The 19,793-nt window shown below is 36.9% G+C and overlaps 1 protein-coding gene across 1 annotated transcript in view; it reads right to left on the bottom strand.

Annotated features, from left to right (window-relative positions):
* LOC133526608 (uncharacterized) overlaps window positions 1-19,793 on the bottom strand; it is a 51,214-nt gene that overhangs the window by 26,879 nt on the left and 4,542 nt on the right. Inside the window, exons 2-4 of the mRNA XM_061863299.1 lie at window positions 3,323-3,506; window positions 2,243-2,368; window positions 716-852 (exon numbers count right to left, since the gene is read on the bottom strand). Coding sequence (XP_061719283.1) covers window positions 716-852; window positions 2,243-2,368; window positions 3,323-3,506 — 447 coding nt within the window. The remainder of the gene's footprint in view (window positions 1-715; window positions 853-2,242; window positions 2,369-3,322; window positions 3,507-19,793) is intronic.

The raw sequence follows: 19,793 nt of genomic DNA, 5'->3' as shown, positions 1-19,793 counted from the left end.
GGTTGGAAATAAGGATTCCTTTTTATAGAAGAAAAATGCTAATAAACGTTATTGACAACCAATAAAGCGGTATCTTTTGACTAAGAAAGTCACAATTAAAAGATGTTTTTCTTTATGCAAACTATTAAGTTGGATCCACATATGCGTCGTTGTTGCGTATATTTCTTGGGTCTATAGCCTTTCTGAGACCCTGTGCCTAGATTTAAATGCAGGCACGTAATGATGATGATGATTGGTAGAAACTATTCCAATGCTAAAAGTCGAGTAGGTCATATTGCAAAATGAATTGCAATATGTGGAACCAATTATCGCATGTGTACACTCAGCATTATAGCAGCGGATGAGACGTGCATCTAATTTATCTACTATTCTCTAATAGCTTTCCAAAAAAGACATATTATACATATTTATTTTTAAAATTATTAGAGGGTGGCAGATACTTTTAGCATGTTCTATTCACTACTATTAATGCTGAATGTACCTTCTACCTTCATATTTAAAGTGTAACTTCATCTAACTCAATATGCATTGCATCATTTTTAAATAATTGCGACTTTAAAAAAAATGTTTAAGTCATCAATAACTTAACACAACTAAGTTAAGAGCAGAGTGAGAAGAATGATCGTAATAAAAGTCGCAACCAGTTTTAATTCTTGAGATCCTCAACCGACAATAGCTGTTCACATTTGGGAATAAGGTCGAATTTTTAACTTACCGTTGGAGAGGCCGGCTCTAGGCCTCTGGCCTTCGGAGACCGTTTGCCGTCGAGGACGAGGGTGCTCATCGTCTGATTTCGGCATCGTGATATGATCCCTCTCGTTCTCTGTCTCTTTCGCACAGTTGCGCATGGCACTGGAATAGTAAGAATCGGGTATGATAAAAAAGGTTAATGATTATAAGGTTCCAGAATTGGACCCTGTGGTACTCTGAACTACGATACGATTCTATTTTAAAAGCTTTTATTTAACTTGCAATGTATGTATGTATGTATGTTTGTTCGAGTGGAATCTTGCAACTCAATTTTGAAGCAGATATCTTCAGCCGATTGAGCTGAAATTTTGTATACACGTTTAGTTTGGATGACAATGCATGATAAATTATGTGACGTCATTCTAAATCCAACATGGCGGACCATTCAAGATGGCGGAATAGTTATTTTTAATGCACTTCTACAATATGGGTATCAAATGAAAGGGATTGTTGACAGTAACTCGAAAAAATATGTGACGTTATTCTAAATCCAATATGGCGGAACATCCAAGATGGCGGAATAGTTATTTTTAATGCACTTCTACAATATGGGTATCAAATGAAAGGGATAGTTGAGAGTAACTCAAAATAACTAAAAAGTAAAATAAAAGTAATTTTTTTTTTAATAAAAGCTTTTATTTAATCCTCTAAAAAGAATAAAATAAAATTTTCCTTTAAAATTTTAATCATCAACTTATAACCTCATTATACACAATTTATATTATGTTCATAAAAGCTTGTCGCGAGGTTTAAGTACCTATAAGTATTATATTAAATTAAAATGTTTGAAAATTTAAACTTAGCAGATCAAGTTACTTAATTAAAGAGGTACTAGTTTGTTTATACAATTAAATCGCGCGACAAGCTTTTATGAACATTTAAATTGTGTATAATGAGGTTATAAGTTGATGATTCAAATTTTAAAGGAAAATTTTATTTTCTTCTTTTTAGAGGATTAAATAAAAGCTTTTATTTAAAAAAAATACTTTTATTTTATTGTTGTTGATTTTGTTCGACTCCAATTAAAAACATTTATTGAGATCACTCGTGTTTGTAAAGCCTAATAAGATTTAGGCCAAAATGCCAAAGGATCGTGGTGCTTTAGTTTGTATCGATCATCTCATAAAATCAAACGCTTTAGATAAATCGCAGCCAACTTCTGTGGCAATTTTTCATTATTTTAGCATATAAACTTCATTATACTTGGTAATTGTAATTATTTTCTTTAAACTTTAAAGTGCTTAAAAATATGTTCAAATTATTGACTGTGAAGTTAAGCAATAACGCCATAGACAGTTAATCAATGATATTACGTAATAGATTCCGGAATGGAAAACACGCACCGGGAATCGCAGCAGGCAAGGTTTTCTAGTGCTGGTACTATCCATCTAGGAATAAAATTGGAGAATTGGAGGCGCCCGATTCGAGGCCTCCGTATTAGAACGCAAGACCGGGTAATTTGGGCGAAAATCGGCAACAGGGCCACACTCACTGGTAGATGGTAGAGTGCATGCTCTGCGCGATGTTGGAGTCGTCCGTGTGCATCCACAGCTCGCCGTCGCCCGTCGCCGTCTGCCGGCCCACCTCCATGTAGAAGAAGCACTCCGAGTCGCCGCATCTGAAATGGTATGGCTGAGGGTGAGTATCACAGAACTATCGCACTAACATTTAAAGATAACTGAAGTGTAAAAGGAAGTCTTCACGTAAATTAGCAAGATACATCAAACAAACAAACTCTAATTCTGGACATATCGAAACCACTAAGTTCCAGAAGCGCAGGATACAAGGAGCATCCTGTGTATCTGGACGGAGCGTTGTAAGTTTATTAACTTAGATAATGCTCTAGACACCAGTTGGTCGATATTTTACGTGCTAAGTTTAAAAACTGAAACTCATCATGATCATAGGTTCTTTAAGGAGTAAGTAATGTCATCGCCGGCACGTTGTGGCTCCTAGCCTAGACAATCGTTGTTAGAAAACCCGAATCGAAAATGAAACCATGTATGGAAATGACTGACGTGACTTCATTGCATGTGGCATCCCGATACAGTTTTTTTTATATCGCCGTTTGTACGATTGTCGCCTTGGCTAGGCCCCCTGGTAAGCGTCGTATCTGCGAAGTGTATTACAGTCCCTGTATATACGTACCTTCTAATATTATTCAAGGAGTACTGGCTCTTCTCCAGGATGCCAAGGTCGCTAATGATGTTGTAGCATTTGATCTTGACAGGTGTCAGCCTCTTGTCTGTCAAGTACAATAAAGAGCCCATATTTATGTACGTACCTTCTAATATTCTTCAAGGAATATTCGATCTTCTCCGGGATGGCAAGGTTATTGATGACGTTGTTGTGGCTGTTAATCTTGACAGGTATCAGCATCTTGTCTGTCAAGCAAAATAAGGAGCCCATATTTATGTACGTACCTTCTAATATTCTTCAAGGAATATTCAATCTTCTCCGGGATGCCAAGGTTACTGATGACGTTGTCCTGGCTCTTGATCTTCACAGGTATCAGCATCTTGTCTGTCAAGCACAATAATGAGTATAATGACCTCATGTACAACGTACGTACCTTCTAATATTCTTTAAGGAGTACTCGATCTTCTCCGGGATGCCAAGGTCACTGATAACGTTGTTATGGCTCTTGATCTTGACAAGTGTCAGCGTCTTGTCCGTCAAGCACAGGTTGTACAGCCCTTGGATGTTCTTGGATGCTCCCAGTCCTTTCTTTTGTACGTTTACTTGCCAAACGTGTTCTGGAAAAGAGAATGGTGAAATTTAGATTCGGTTAAGTTACCAAAAGTTCCTAGATAAATGACCAAAATGTATAAATAGAAAAAGATGGGTATATTCCTATTTGGCCCCGCCCCACGTGACCGCCGCCATACATGAGGCATGAGGCGGGTACAAATGGGAATTATTCATACGAATTCCCATCAATTCGCACCTATTCTCATCTGTGGCCGGTGGGAAAAGAATGAGAATACACCAAAAATTTATAAAACTAGCATGTAACTTGCAGATTTGAGATATTTGATGGTTCTATATACCGTGGGTTAATTAAACCCGAACCCGACAGATTTAACCACACATTCCTGAGGTCATAAGGAGCAAAAAATGTTATGAGCTTTGACCAAATTCGGCAAAAAAAAACTTACAACGAATAAGTAGTTTTTTTATTTACAGATAAAAATTGCGAGTTTACTTTAAAACTTTACAGTCTGTCAGTAGGCATGTCTAAACTGTCACACAGCGTCACAGCTAAAAAGGCGTTTTTCACTAAGTTATAATAGAAACAAATTTTCACAAAAATTGTCACTATCTCTAAAACGAGACCGATTTCCGGACCGCAATTAGCGAACTGATCAACGTCCCTCAGCAGTCATCTATGAATTTCCCATACAAAAAAGTTTAGGAAACGCTTAAAGGTACACTTCTGATCAAAGTGGCTCCGTCGTCACTAACGCAGCGACACTGACGCGGTTAACGGTGACAAACGGTCGGCTACAGTAGAGTTCATAAATATGTATACAGTCCTTAACCTTAATCCATTGCAATAAGGTAAAAAATGTACACATATTTATGAACTCGACTGTACAACCGGCCCTTAGACTAGTCATATTAAGTTTAAAACTCTAAAAGTTTGCCGACATCTGTCCTCTGCAGACGAAGTCGCGGGAGGACGCTAGTGTTAATAAATAAATATTTGTGGACAATCTTATCCAGTGGTGGCCGAGTGGATATGACGGCCGACTTTCAATCCGGAGGTCGCGGGTTCAAATCCTGGCTCGTACCAATGAGTTTTTCGGAACTTATGTACGAAATATCATTTGATATTTACCACTAGCTTTTCGGTGAAGGAAAACATCGTGAGGAAACCTGCAATACATCTGCGAAGAAATTCAAAGGTGTATGTGAAGTCCCCAATCCGCATCGGGCTAGCGTGGGGACTATAGCCCGAGCCCTCTCGCACATGAGAGGAGGCCTGTGCCCAGCAGTGGGACGTATATAGGCTGAATTATTATTATATTATATAATCTTATCCAGATCGACCTAGCCCCAAAATAAGCAAAGCTTGTACTATGGGTACTAGGCGACGATACACATACTTAAATAGATAAATACATACTTACATAGAAAACACCCATGACTCAGAACCAAATACCAGTGCTCATCACACAAATAATTAATAAATAAAAAAGATATTTCATTGATCATAATAACTGCAGTTTCTGTTTGCTACTCAATATGTATAAAATAGATTGTTAGGTATTAATTTACTAATTTACTATACAATTTATAAAATAGAAATTGTGTCTGAAAATAACTTCTGTCTACGTTTTTCTAGTAATATTCTGGTGCTTTATTTCATTTCAAGCATGGTGTAACTTATTTTAAATACAGTGAACATCCCTATACATAACGTTGTTAACATATTATTGCATGTGCGTATGTATAATAGTGCGTGTTATTTAACTTAATGTTAAATATTAAGATGTTGCTATATGTGAGATCCTATAATTGGCTCTGTGTCACTATTTATGTTGTTATTAGCATAGTTATAGCTGTTGGTTCTCCATGTAAATAAAATAAAAAAATAAAAAAATGCCCTTATCGAGATTCGAACCCGGGACCAGCGGCCTCATAGGTAAGGTCACTATGCACTAGGCCAGGCGGGCCAATTATCATTTTATTTTATGTTAAATAATTTATAATCCTAATTAATATTTGACATTTACCTGTCCAATAAATTATTTGTATTTATATTGCCGGTATAAACCCGTTTGCCTTGAAATGCATCTCCACAACACAAATTGGGCTGCACACAAACAAAATGTGACCGCGGCCGGCAAAACGTCCCACTTTGTCACTTGCCATAAGGACACCTTGACAAGTTATTCGTCTAAAGACGAAAGCAAATCTCGTCCTTGTGGCAAGCGAAAAAGTGGGACGTTTTGCCGGCCGCGGTCATAAATGAATCATTTGAAATGATACAATGTTTACGCTGCACTTGTTTTCTTCTAACTTCGGTAAACAAGTCGTGTTTATAATTATACTGCGTTTTTTTGCACTACTAAAAGGGTAAACAATCTTGACGTGTCGTTTTATTAAACATAGTAACAATTACTTATGAAACCCAATATATTTGACGCTCTGCCTGGCCTAGTGTGTAGGTAGTGACCCTGCCTATGAAGCCGATGGTCCTGGGTTCGAATGGGCATTTATTTGTGCATTTAATAAATTACAATACATTATTACAATAGCATTTAATGAATTACAATACCTCACCAACTACACACAAGAAATTATGGAAACCTTAAATAACAAACGCCTTGCAGTTGGATTGCTCCTGGACCTCACAAAAGCATACGATAAAGTTTCACATAAGATATTGCTTAATAAATTATATGGATCGGGAATTAGAGGCATAGCTTGTAATTGGTTTAAATCTTATCTGGAAAAGCGTACGCAACTTGTTCAGATAGAGTACCTTAATCCATTTAACAATAAATTGGAATCAGTTCGATCTGGTATAGTAGAAATAAAAGGCTCAATCCCACAAGGAAGCGTTTTGGGCTGTCTTTTATTTTTATTATATGTAAACGACCTCCCAAAAGAAATTGATGCTAAATGTATTCTATTTGCAGATGATGTCTCCCTCCTTTTTAATTTCCATACTAACGAAAATTACAACGTAAAACTAACACATACCTTAAATCATATTAACCAGTGGATGCGCGACCATAATCTTGCAATAAACTATAATAAAACCAAATTAATTCAATTTTATCCTCATCAAAGAACGCCATTACAATTAAAACTATCAGTTAATAACACAGAAATTGAAGACGTAGATAATTTCAAACTCTTAGGTAGTACTCTCGACAGCCATATTAATTTTAAAACCCACATATTATGCACTAAAACCAAGATATCTCAGTTTTTATATGGACTTTTTATGCTTCGCAAAACTACTAACTTCAGTACAGCACTAACCGCCTACTATGCCTTTGCTAATTCATGGTTGCGGTATGGTATTTTAACGTGGGGCAGCAGTACCGATGCGCATGACATGTATTCGTGTGTTAGTCGGAATACAAAATCGAGATACCTGCAAACCCCATTTTATTAAACACGGCATACTCACTCTACCAAGTCTTTACATTTTAGAATTAGGCATGTATATCAGGAAAAATATTCATTTGTTCAGAGAGCTGCCAAATAAAAGACAAAAATACAAACTTGAACTACCCGCGCCAAAATTAGAAATATACCGTAAAAGCCCTCATTATGCAGCCGTAAAATTTTATAATCATATTCCGAATTATATAAAAGCAGAGGAAAGGGACACAACATACGCGAATAAGTTGAAATCGTTCCTTGCAGAAAAAGCTTATTATTCAGTTACAGATTTTCTCAATGATAAATTTGTTAAATAACTTATTATTGATCAGATAGAATTATAGTTAATAAGTATATTCCATACCGTGTTTAATAATACTTAGTTTAAGAAAATATTTGCTATGTCCTTCTGGGGTCCATGAGAGACTGAATTATTTTGTAACAACGTTTGTATTTTTACCATGGTGCAATAAACGATGGTTGATTGATTGATTATCATCATAATAAACTGTTATGTCATTTATCTCTAACTGTTGACCATAAAATCATCACGGCTTCCTTTAAAGAGGTCGTTAATATATAATAAAACATTTACTCCGATTTCCCTATACCCACTACTCTAGTTAATAACTTCCTTAGTCTAGAAGGCGTCTCCTTCCAATGCCAAGTTACAATCGTCCAGAGAATTAACTAATAATTCGTAAACCTTAATAACGAGCCTCGTTCGACGTGTTGCCTCTCTGTCGCACTTGTAAATTCGTACATAAGTGTGACAGGGAGGTAACACGTCGAGCGTGGTTCGCGGTAGGCCTTCTCGACCTATCATGGGTATGTTAAGAGTGATTCATGTAATCCAAAAACCGCAACATTTAGGCGGTTAACACACTGCCACCGCAATTCGTTGCAAAGTACGAAGTGAAGAATTCGCGTACGGCGACGATGGTACGGTTTTGATTTGCTCCGTACCTTCGTCCGGAGCTGCGTGCGCGACGAATCGCGTCTATGTACAAAAATCTGGGGGCCTACCGCGAAAACGCAAATTGCTGGGATCTTTCTCTTTTAATCTCACTAACACGTAATTAGAGTGACAGAGTAAAATTCCCGCAATTGATGAACTTCGATTTTCGCGGCTATAGCCCTGTACGGTATTGCGGAGCTCGGTGTGGCATACCCTGCGCGGATCGCATCGCATCCCCGTCCGAGGGCGGGTATCGTCGAACGATCCGCACTTTCGCACGGAGAGGCGGAGCCAGGGTGTTAAATCTACCATACGGATTTACATTATTTTAAAAATAAATATTTGGGGACAATCTTATACAGATTGACCTAGCCCCAAACTAAGCAAACTAAGCAGGCGACGATATTCATTCGTAGGATATACATACCTATATACATAGAAAACACCCGTGACTCAGGAACAGGTGTTCATCAATAAATGAACGAATGAATGAATTAATGATGCATTTTAGCTTGCTGATTTTCAGTGTACCCATTGACACGTAAAACAAATACAAAACAACACAGAAGATAAAAACAGAACCGAAGATGAATACAACAGAATGTGCAGTTGACTTTGTAATTTATTTATAAGAAAACCATCAAACAAATAAATGCCCTTACCGGGATTCAAACACGGGACCATCGGCTGCCTGGGTCACTACCCACTAGGCCATACCGGTCGTCATGTTACAAATCAAGATTCTACAGTACAAAGTTAAAAACCGCGGCACCGGACGTCGCTCCGAAGTGCGGAGCAGTGTGATAACCGCCTTACACGTTCAGTCGGCTGTCAATAAGGACGGATTTCTAATTGATTTCTTATACTATTACGACCTTAATGACAACCGTCAAAACGCCTAACAACATTTTCCTAGTATACATATTTATGCACAAACACGGATGCGGTTACTCATGGGAATTCTGCGTCGATAACATCCAACAATAATAGTAAACAACTCACTGTACGTTACAAAAGAGCTTACATACATACTTTGGCGTTGTAATATGAACCTTATCGACTTAGATTTAAAAGTGAACTTTGTAACTGCAGTTGTAAACATATTCTATTTGTAAACATTAATCATTATTTAGTTGTCAGAAGAGCTTAAGTACTCACTCCGCTATTTAAATGTGAGCCTAACACTCTTGCGTTTAAAAGCCATTTTACATTAGCCAGATAAATATAGTAAGTTTTAAAACAGTGCGTCGGTGTTGTTTCATATTAATTTGTAGGTTATATCGCTTAAGGAAAATGTTGTTTTGAACACTATTTTTGGGTAATTCCTGATTGGTCTGAAACTTTCGCGGTATAATTAGTTTAATGTAATCAACTAAAAAAGGGATTTCCTTGCGGTAAAAGATTGTTCCTGAAATTACGAGGAAAACGAACCTAATTATTTACTATTATTACTTTTTACGTTGAATTTCATTTTAATTAATTAATCTGTGTTTTCGTTTTACTTTCACGGCCCCTTATGTTAATTAGTTAGTGCTTCTGGGCATTTTCCGCAAATCGACATCCATTGTGCCTATTTTGCGTGAAATCGAGGTAGCGCTACTCTAACCGCCCCAGCTCCTCCTAATGCCCCTAATGGTGAACGTAATCAAAACTTAAATGAGTAATCATGAAAACTAAGTACAAAAAAGTAATTTATGCTCAGAACCAGTTTTTGGTCTGTCTTTTAAGAGCCCGGTACCGATTTTAAGGCAAAAATGTAAAATTGATAGATTTAGTCGTTGAAATTGTACACTTTTTTGTTACGTAATATCTAAATAACAAGTATTGGTTTCTATTAGCACGTTTTTTTAACAATGAGGTCGCAAGTGAGCGTCCCCGGTAATAGGTGACGAGAAGGGACAGTTTTTAAAAATTCATCAAAATATTATGGTAGTATATTATACAAAATGATGTCTAAGAACAGTTTCAGCAAATGTTGTAAATTGTTTAAGCATCAAAATTACGTTAAAATTAAGTCGATTTTCAGAGAAATTATCACTTGTTTTGAAGTAATTTCTGAAGAAAATTGATTTCGTCTAACTTTCATTTACACTTCTTCAAATATAATAACAAAATTATTAAAGTTGAAGTACAGGACACGTGTAATACAAAATTACCAATTTTAGCAGTCCAAACTTTACGAAATGTACAAATAAGATCGACAAAATCAGAAAATCACTGCTTTACGCGCGTTTACCTAAACGTCCATCAGAAAAAAAATCATTACTAATTAAGTGAGTCTGTTTTCAATTTTTTTTTAATTAAAATGAAAGATAATAAGACGTGCTATAATAGAAACCAGTACTTGTTATTTCTAATAGTTAACAAAAGGTGTACAATTTCATGCGCTAAATCTATCAATTTGACATTTTTGCGACTAAAATCGATAACGGCCTCTTAAGGTTCCAATGGTTAGAGGCTCTCTATGTGTACTTTATGCGTACTACTTATTTTAATCAACTGGTTTTTTTTTGATAAGGCAAGCCAGTGGCATAGGGAATGTCAGGTGACTAGGAGCCCTCGGGTAAGTGGGGTTACTACTCCCTAACAACTCGCCACAAGCCGTCCTACGTTGACTGATTGCACTGGGAAAACCAGCCAGCGATGGGATCGTTACATCTCTACACCATTAGGTACATATATACAAAAATACAAAATAATACAGAATAACAGTATGTAATTGAAATCGTATACAGGCTTATGACGTACATAATACGTACGGGGTGACGTAAAAACTTTATCGGAATGATTAATGGCTAGGGAAACTAGTAGCGTGTTTGTTGAAAACTAGAAAATGTTAGATGTCAATCAACAAACAACGAAAACGGCGCCATGCCGCTGGTTTGATAAGATTACAACTCATAGTCACATTAGATAAACGGGCAAATAAACAGTTTACACTTCCTAGTATTTTAAAAGTTTTGAAATATTAAGGTGATATCATAACTATCATAAGACGCCCCCTCATGAAAGTGATATCTTTTTTTCTACTCATTGACTGAAATGGTTGAATTAATATTTCGTATACCAAACTACAATTGCGTACTTTTCATATATAGACTCCCAACTCAACTATAAGATTCATTTTAATACGCTGTAGTCATCTGTAAAAAAAATTACCAATCACGTGCCGCCGCGCTCTCGCAGAAAAAACTAAACAGGCGCGAGGAGTAACCTTCCAGCCCAGAGGAGAAACTAGGCTTTATTGGGATTAGTCTGGTTTCCTCGCGATGTTTTCCTTCACCGAAAAGTGACTGGGATAGTTGTTAGCTTTGTAGCTGGCCTCCAACGGCTTATCCTTTGTCTATTGTTAACTAAAACCGCGCGTGCCACTTACCTGCAAAAAAGGGCCGGGTAACTTTAAGCGGTTATTTAATTAGAGCTCCTATGGTAACTGAAATAAAATTCAAAATGAACAAAAGGAAAAATAAATTGTGATTTCTTGTGTGGTCCCTATACGGTTACTGAGTGCCGGCGAGTCGAACGCTACCGAACTATTCTAAAATGTGCCCTCGATATGCGAAATAAAGACGTTATCGGAGAGCGCACCTACACTGGATTTTTTTGCGTTAAACTAGCCCGCGCTCAGGTGCCAATTAGAATTATACGACCCTTTTTTTACAGGTAGTGGCACGCGCGGTTTTAGTTAACAATAGACAAAGGATTTAGTTAACAATAGGAAAGATATTTGTTCCCGAGTCATGGGTGTTTTCTATGTATTTAAGTATTTGTATATTATATATATTCTTGTCTGAGTACCCTCAACACAAGCCTTCTTGGGCTTACCGTGGGACCTAGTCAATCTGTGTAAAAATGTCCTATGATATTTAAAAAATATATATCTAAAGCCAGGAGAAGAGAAAGGAATAAAAGATGAATCGGCGATCGCATGGATTTTAACGTTTTACCTCAATAACTCTGAAAGTATACTTCCGTTTATCTCTATCTCTAAAATTATATTGGGATTGTATGTAATATCATAATATGTAATCAATTACGTTTTTTAATTGCTGACAGTCCTTTTATTTTATCTACTAATGCTCAATACGATTCTCAAAAACCGGCCAAGAGCATGTCGGGCCACGCTCAGTATAGGGTTCCGTAGTTACTCTTCCGTCACAATAAGCTAAACTGGAGCTTAAAGTATAGTAAATTGTTAACCAAGGGATGAAACGGTACCTTTCACCCGAGTTAAACAAATAGGTAAATTTGCATAATCAGTACCTAATTAAAGTAAGTCTTTTTACTATGAAGGGAAAACTTTTTGCGATAACTCAAAAACAGCTAAACTGATCATGTCCGCTATAGTTTTCATTTAATGTCTATCTTAAGCTCTACTTCCACGATTTTTTTCATATTTTTTGGACCTATGGTTCAAAAGTTAGAGGGGGGGGGGACACATTTTTTTATTCTTTCGGAGCGATTATCTCCGAATATATTCACTTTATCAAATAATGTTTCTTGAAAACCCCTATTAGATTTGAAAGACCTTTCCAACGATACCCCACACTCTAGGGTTGAAGCGAAAAAAAAAATTCACCCCCACTTTACGTGTAGGTACCTCCCCTAAAAAAAATTAAATTTTTAGATTTTATTGTACGACTTTGTCGGCTTTATTGATTTATATATCCATGCCAAATTTCAGCTTTCTAGCACTAACGACCACGGAGCAAAGCCTCGGACAGACAGACAGACCGACAGACAGACAGACAGACAGACAGACGGACATGGCGAAACTATAAGGGTTCCGTTTTATGCCATTTGGCTACGGAACCCTAAAAAAGAAACAATAGGCCTCGCAAGCAATTTTGATATCACCTATACCATTTTCACCATTGAGATAAATCTTAATGACATCTCATTAATTGTAACCCGTCACACGGGTTAGGCTGTGCCAAAGAATAACATGATAGTCCGAAAATACATTGTCAAAAAAATGTTTGGAATACTTTTCTTACTTTTGTCTTTACTTCTGTTTTTTACAAAATGTCATTAAACATTAAAATTACGAAAATTTAACATGTTTATGTTCAAATTATTCTTCTTATTTAGCTGTAATAAACAAACGAAAACGTTTGTTAAAATAGGCTAGTTGACAAACATGGCCGTCGCCAAGGGGCAGGGAGGGCAGCTGCCCCATGTAACTTTATGTATGACCCTCTCCCTCTCCCTGGCCATATGAACTGACCTCCCCCCCTACCCCCCAGAGCATTGAGGATCATATATATCATATGTGTTAGTGGGACCCGTTGCCTTAAAGCAATACAAAGGTCACAAATGATACTCAAAGTCTGGACAAACATGGGCGTCGCCAAGGGGCAGGAAGGGCAGCTGCCCCATATAACTATAAGCATTATCAATAATATGCCACAGTAAACAATATTAACAAGGCATTTTTGGGGTCACCCTAAATTAAGTAACTATGTAATGAAATGAAAAAGGTTAAAGTTTCTCCAAACTTTTGAAACCATTCATCATCATAAATCACATCTTTTAGATAATCCACCCATCTCCCATGCATACATTGTATGATGTATCTTTACAGTTCTATAATATGTAGGCACTTAATGTTATCTTAGACTCAGATGACTAACAGATCTGGCCTATTGACCTACAACTAGGGTTGCCAGATCATAATTTGATAAAGGAGGGCAGATGGGTCTAAAAAGGAGGATTTTCTATAAAAAAGGAGGACTTTCACAATTAAACGATTTTTTTGTATTATTTTACTTTATTTTAATTATATTTAGCTGAGCTGCCAATTTTTACAAGAAGTTCTTGGTTTTTTAACAAATAATTATGAAAATCTTCACATGTCATGTTTTTGAAGTTGTATTGAGTAAGAATTACAGATTTAACTGACTGCGCACTATTGCCCGAGCGGCTCGTTTGACTTTTGACCACGCTTCAGCATGCAAGCCGCATGACACAAAATTTTCAATGACATGCTGCAAAAAGGAGGACTTACAGTAGGTGTGGGAGGACGGGAGGACAAAACATGAAAAAGGAGGACATGTCCTCCTTTTGGATACCATCTGGCAAGCCTACCTACAACGGGCGGCTAAATTAATTATTATGTTGTTTGTTTTCATGCTACTATGTTGCGTTTCGAAATAGCACATGTGACTATGTTGTAAAAGCAACTTAATTGACCGTCGGAGAACTTTATGTCTTTGAAATAAAGTTTACAATGTACTATAGTTTACATTGTAAACGTTTCTCGCATTAGAAAGAAGGTAAGTGATCTTGACGTGTATTTTTATTCAAAATCACTTTTAAAAATAAGATACCCAACCGGGTATAATTAACCAATTATGTACAAAAGTTTTCTAAAATGAATTATCTCCACAAGAAATTCATGGTTTAGGTACACATCATTTGATAACGCCTATTTTCCTTAGTGTTAATTTAGATAAAACCTTAAAAATATTTACGAACTCTTTATTCGAAGGTTCGAGAACTTTTAAGTTGCCCTTAAAAGACCTCAATAAAGAACTCGACACGGAACTCGTCTCTTAAAAACGAGTCCGAGTTCTTCAAATTAGAGCTCCAACAATATAACTATTTATAGGTCTCATGATAACAGTTAACATGTACAGTTAGGTCTGAAAATATTGATACGGACAAAGTGTCATAAATATGTATACATGACCTTACTGCCTATATATTAAGGTAGTATATACATATTTTTGGCAGTTTATCCGTATCGATATTTTCAGACGTGACTGTACCAGTAAATATATCATCAGGTAAATAAAAATATCAAACATTTCGCGCATGAGTTCTGAGAAGTCACTAGTAATCCGGGCTCGTACCAATGAATTCTCAGAACTTGTGTGCGAAATATTTGATATTTACCAGTTGCTTTGGGCTCGTCCACTAAGCATGTGATCATATTTGGTCTGCGTTTGGGCCCCAATGGGTATTACCATTGATTGTAACGCTAAGAAGAATACCATGAGGAATATATCCTCCTAAGTCGCAATTAACTCGTAAAGTTTACACCTACGACTGAAGACGAAGTGACCAAAATTATCAAGACTCTTATAGTGAATACTAGCTCAGGTTTAAGACGGACTTACACCCCAGAATCGATAGTATTATAAGACGTTCACCTCACGTTTCACGTCAATAACAAAATACTAAATAGTGTATAGATAATTTTGAAAACTTCGCTCGCTTATCTTTTAACTGCTGATGACTGTAAGTCAGTTTGTTTTCATAGCACTATGTTGCGGCTCAAAATAGCGCATGTTTACTATGACATACATAATTGGCGCTATTTTTAGTAACTGGGTAATGAGTGTAAGAACAGATTTACAGTCACGGTCATAAATATGTACACATATTTGCACCTTATTACTATAGCGTAGGATAAAAAGTTGTATACATGTTTTTGGTGGAGTTTAGTAACAGTAACACTTAAGAAAGGACTAACGAAAAATTTCACTTGGTTTTTATATTGAATTTTACACGTTTTAATCCAGGGCAAATACCAAGAAAATTACACACGGAAACTTAGACTTTTTTTATGACACAGGAGGCAAACGAGCAGACGGATCACTTGATGGTAAGCGTTTACCGCCGCCCATGGACACCTGCAACACCAGAGGGGTTGTAAGGGCTATAAGTTGTAAGACTATTTATGAGAGGACATACGTCAACCAAAACAATAAAAGTTTAACCTTTTGAACGCCACGCCTATCGTACGCGGCGCGTAATCGTGAACCTTGTCGGTACGCATGAAGGTTGATATTAGGCTGTAGCCGGGCACGTCATATGACGTCTTTGGCGGTCAAAAGGTTAAAGTTGGCTCGATAGAAAAAAAACCGGCCAAGTGCGAGTCGGACTCGCGCACCGAGGGTTCAGTACAAACAAAAAAATTACGTGTTCGTAATTTTTCCTTTATCTGTGCTATAAGACGTTGCTTTGTACCACATTTAAAGATTCTGAGTTCACGGGAAGTACCCTGTAGGTTTTGATTCCCTTGCGAGTATCGAAAATTTGCGGAAATTTGCGGCATAAACGGCTGCATCTTTTGATTGCGTTGGCTTAGAAGTTTGATTTTTTCACAGCTCCAAGAGACAATAGACTTGAGTATTTGATATAAATGCCAGCTTGATACCTCCACGCGTTCCTAAGAAAAAGGGTCTTGACAGACAGACAGACGGACGGACAACAAAGTGATCCTATAAGGGTTCCGTTTTTTCCTTTCGAGGTACGGAACCCTAAACGTGGTATTTACATTTATTTTCAATTGTATTGTTGTTGTATTTATTTTCAATTGCATTGTTGTTGCGTATACTTAGCACTTAGATCGTGTCATTCACGAAGACGCCTCTTTAGGAGTTTAAGGTTCAGGAATAGAACGACTGCTAAGCCAATACGCCATATTTATTCTATCGAAAGCTATATGCTATTCTACTAAACATTTTTATTCTTTCTACGTCTTCACAAACAACCCCTTCATTAATAAGCAATAACAATCCAAAGCGCTGGTGGCCTAGCGGTAAGAGCGTGCGACTTGCAATCCGGAGGTCGCGGGTTCAAACCCCGGCTCGTACCAATGAGTTTTTCGGAACTTATGTACGAAATATCATTTGATATTTACCAGTCGCTTTTCGGTGAAGGAAAACATCGTGAGGAAACCGGACTAATCCCAACAAGGCCTAGTTTATCCTCTGGGTTGGAAGGTCTGATGGCAGTCGCTTTCGTAAAAACTAGTGCCTACGCCAAATCTTGGGATTAGTTGTCAAGCGGACCCCAGGCTCCCATGAGCCGTGGCAAATGCCGGGACAACGCGAGGAAGAAGAACAATCCAATGCAGCGAATTTCAAAACATGATGCAATATAAAAGTATATTTGGCAAGAGTTTTAAGCTATAAGTGAGTCAGACGTAAACATAGGGTTATCGGCCCTGGGCTAATACGAATAGTTAGCGAGCATTCGCCTATATATATAAAAACCGTTAAATGTAGCTCCTTAAGGGTTTCTGTAGAAGTTTTTGTATACATTTGCCAAATATTTTTCCTGCCCTCCGGGCCGAAAAGCGTCGACTTTCAGTCCGCTAAGTTGCCGCTTTCCGGCTCCATCGAACAGATTTGTTGAGTTATTAATATACTATTGTTGTATGTTGTCAATAAAATTTATTTATACAAAAATGTAGGTATAGATAGGTTATCTATACCTACATTTTTGTATAAATAAATTTAATTGAGAAGATACAACAGTTAAATAACAATAGTATACTCGTACTTAGGACAGTCAAGTAAAGAAAGTAATGTCTCAGATCAAATGTAATTGTCGGCCGAGGCGAAGCGGAGGTTAACAAACATGTGGTCTGAGGCTTTCTTATTAACTGGCCAAGGTGTGTATACTAATCTGCTCGATGGAGCCGGAAAGCGGCAACTTAGAGGACTGAGAGTCGACGCTTCTCGGCCGGAGGGAATAGTTTTAACGAAAAAAATACCTAAAAAAATTTACAAACTTTAACAAAAATGTACATAATTCTGTTTTGCGGAGTTAAATTATCGTTGAAAAAAAAACAGTACGAACTATACAAATTCGGTTTCGTAGTCGAAATTGCTAAGCTATTGGAATACTTTTTGTTTGGCGACACAACAACACTATTAAAACAACCGATTATACATTTTGACATCTCGGGTAATCTTAATACCTTAAATGATTTCAAAAAGAGATCAATTTGTGAATTTGTCTAGTTTGTAATAATTATAAGTGCTCAGTCAAACTTATGCTTGCAAAGCGATTGGAACATAGTTCTTGTTGGGCGAACGAAGCCACACGGTAGGTGCCTATAGGTACCCATTATAGCTATTAACATAATGTTCATAGCAATTCTGAAAAACAAGCAATTGTATGTTTAGGTAGCCATACCAACATATATTTTTGTAGATTTATTGATAGTGAAAATATTTTGAATAATAGGTACTACTCTTTTAATTTATTTTTGTATTTAAAAATTCTAAGTATGCAATTTTGCTATTTGAATATACTTTTTAGGGTTCCGTACGACCCTATTACTATGACTCCAATGTCCGTCTGTCTGTCTGCCACCAGGTATCTCATGAACCATGATAGTATAATGTATTTCTGTTGCCGCTATAACAACACATACTAAAATCAGAATAAAATAAGTATTTAAGTGGACATACAACATACATGATTTTTTTGACGTTTTTTGCGTAATTTGCAAGTCCGAAAAAAAAATAACTCTCTTTAAAAAAAAATAGTAACTATTACTTATGAAAATAATGTAAATAAACATATTTGCTATAACATGCTATACAAAAATACTGTCTTTTATAAATTTCACAGTGTATTAGTTCGCTCTCACTGCTATGCTGTTATGTTGTGTAATTTTTTTAATCAATAAAAAAAAAAGATATTTGCTGTTACTTAGTTTTCAAAAGTATTATAACATGTCAAGATCATGTAGTATTATTCTAATGCTGAAAAAAATTAAGTTCCATCGCCCACATTGTTGACTGACTATCGGTGGACCTTATTACAATAGGCATAAGGTCCACCGATGGACAAGTGTTGCTGTTTGTATTTATACTCTGTATTTTTAGGTATTTAAATAAAGTTAATAAACAACTTGTACATTATCGGTTAGTTGTAATTGTAACATTCATTGGTTAACCAACCAAATACAAAACCGCCTGGATCTGTCACTGAACGACCTGACCTAAACTACATTATTTGATCATATAATGTTTTCATCTACCCTCAACTAGCTTAAGGAGCCATTTGAGGGTAGATTTTGTTTATTTATATTTAAATACCTAAACATACAGAGTAACGATCACGGAGCAAAGCCTCAGACAGACCGACAGACGGACATAGCGAAACTGTAAGGGTTCCTAGTTGACTACGGAACCCTAAAAGAGATCTGTAACACCCCCATTTTCAATGTCGACATAAAATTGAAGCAATGTCATAATTTACAAAGATAGGGTCGGCAACGCGCATGTAACACCTCTGGAGTTGCAGGCGTCCATAGGCTGCGGTGACTGCTTACCATCAGGCGGGCCGTATGCTTGTTTGCCACCGTCGTGGTATAAAAAAAAAATTACAAAAGCAAAATAAATGGGCAACAATTATTTTATATAAAATAATGTGTTTTTATGATACAAAAAATAAATGCTCCTAACTATCATATTGAAAAAATAAAAAATAAAAACAAACGGTCGGGCATAGCTATGACAAACCGTTTCAAAATATTTTCAATAGTGTTAATATCCAGAGAGGAAAATGGGGACTACATTTGTATGGAGAGGCGGTTTCGGGGCGGTCGTCCCCTTTCGTCTTGAGCAGTTTAAAACCTTTTAAATCAATGCATATTCAGAATAAATTGGTACAAATTGATAAATAAGTTCCATATTGTTTTAAAGGTGGGCGGAAGGGGCCTTTATGCTAATATTATTGAGATTAATGGGTGCTTGTTTACTTACAGCGAACCTTTAGGGTCATTGACATGGGCCTTGAGTTAGAGCAAGTTTGTTTTCCACTCATTCACTATTTTGAAGTTCGCATATTTAGAGGCAATTAATTTTTGTACCTAAATTTTTAGGGTTCCGTACCCAAAGGGTAAAACGGGACCCTATTACTAAGACTCCGCTGTCCGTCCGTCCGTCTGTCGCCAGGCTATACCTCATGAACCGTGATAGATGATGTATTTCTGTTGCCGCTATAACAACAAATACTAAAAAGTACGGAAACCTCGGTGGGCGAGCCCGACTCGCACTTGTCCGGTTTTTTAAACTACGCGCCCTTCCTATGCAATTACGTCGAGGTGTTTTTACAACTCTTACTCTCTTAGTACAGTCGCCATCAGATATATCGGAGCGACCAAGGTGCTCATAAATATCTGAACACGCCTCTTTTGTCAAAGCGTTAGAGT

The sequence above is a fragment of the Cydia pomonella genome, chromosome 16 (genome assembly GCF_033807575.1).
Source record: "Cydia pomonella isolate Wapato2018A chromosome 16, ilCydPomo1, whole genome shotgun sequence".
NCBI lineage: Eukaryota > Metazoa > Arthropoda > Insecta > Lepidoptera > Tortricidae > Cydia > Cydia pomonella.
Note: the sequence above shows the minus strand (reverse complement) of the source record. Positions and strands in the feature narration are given on the sequence as shown.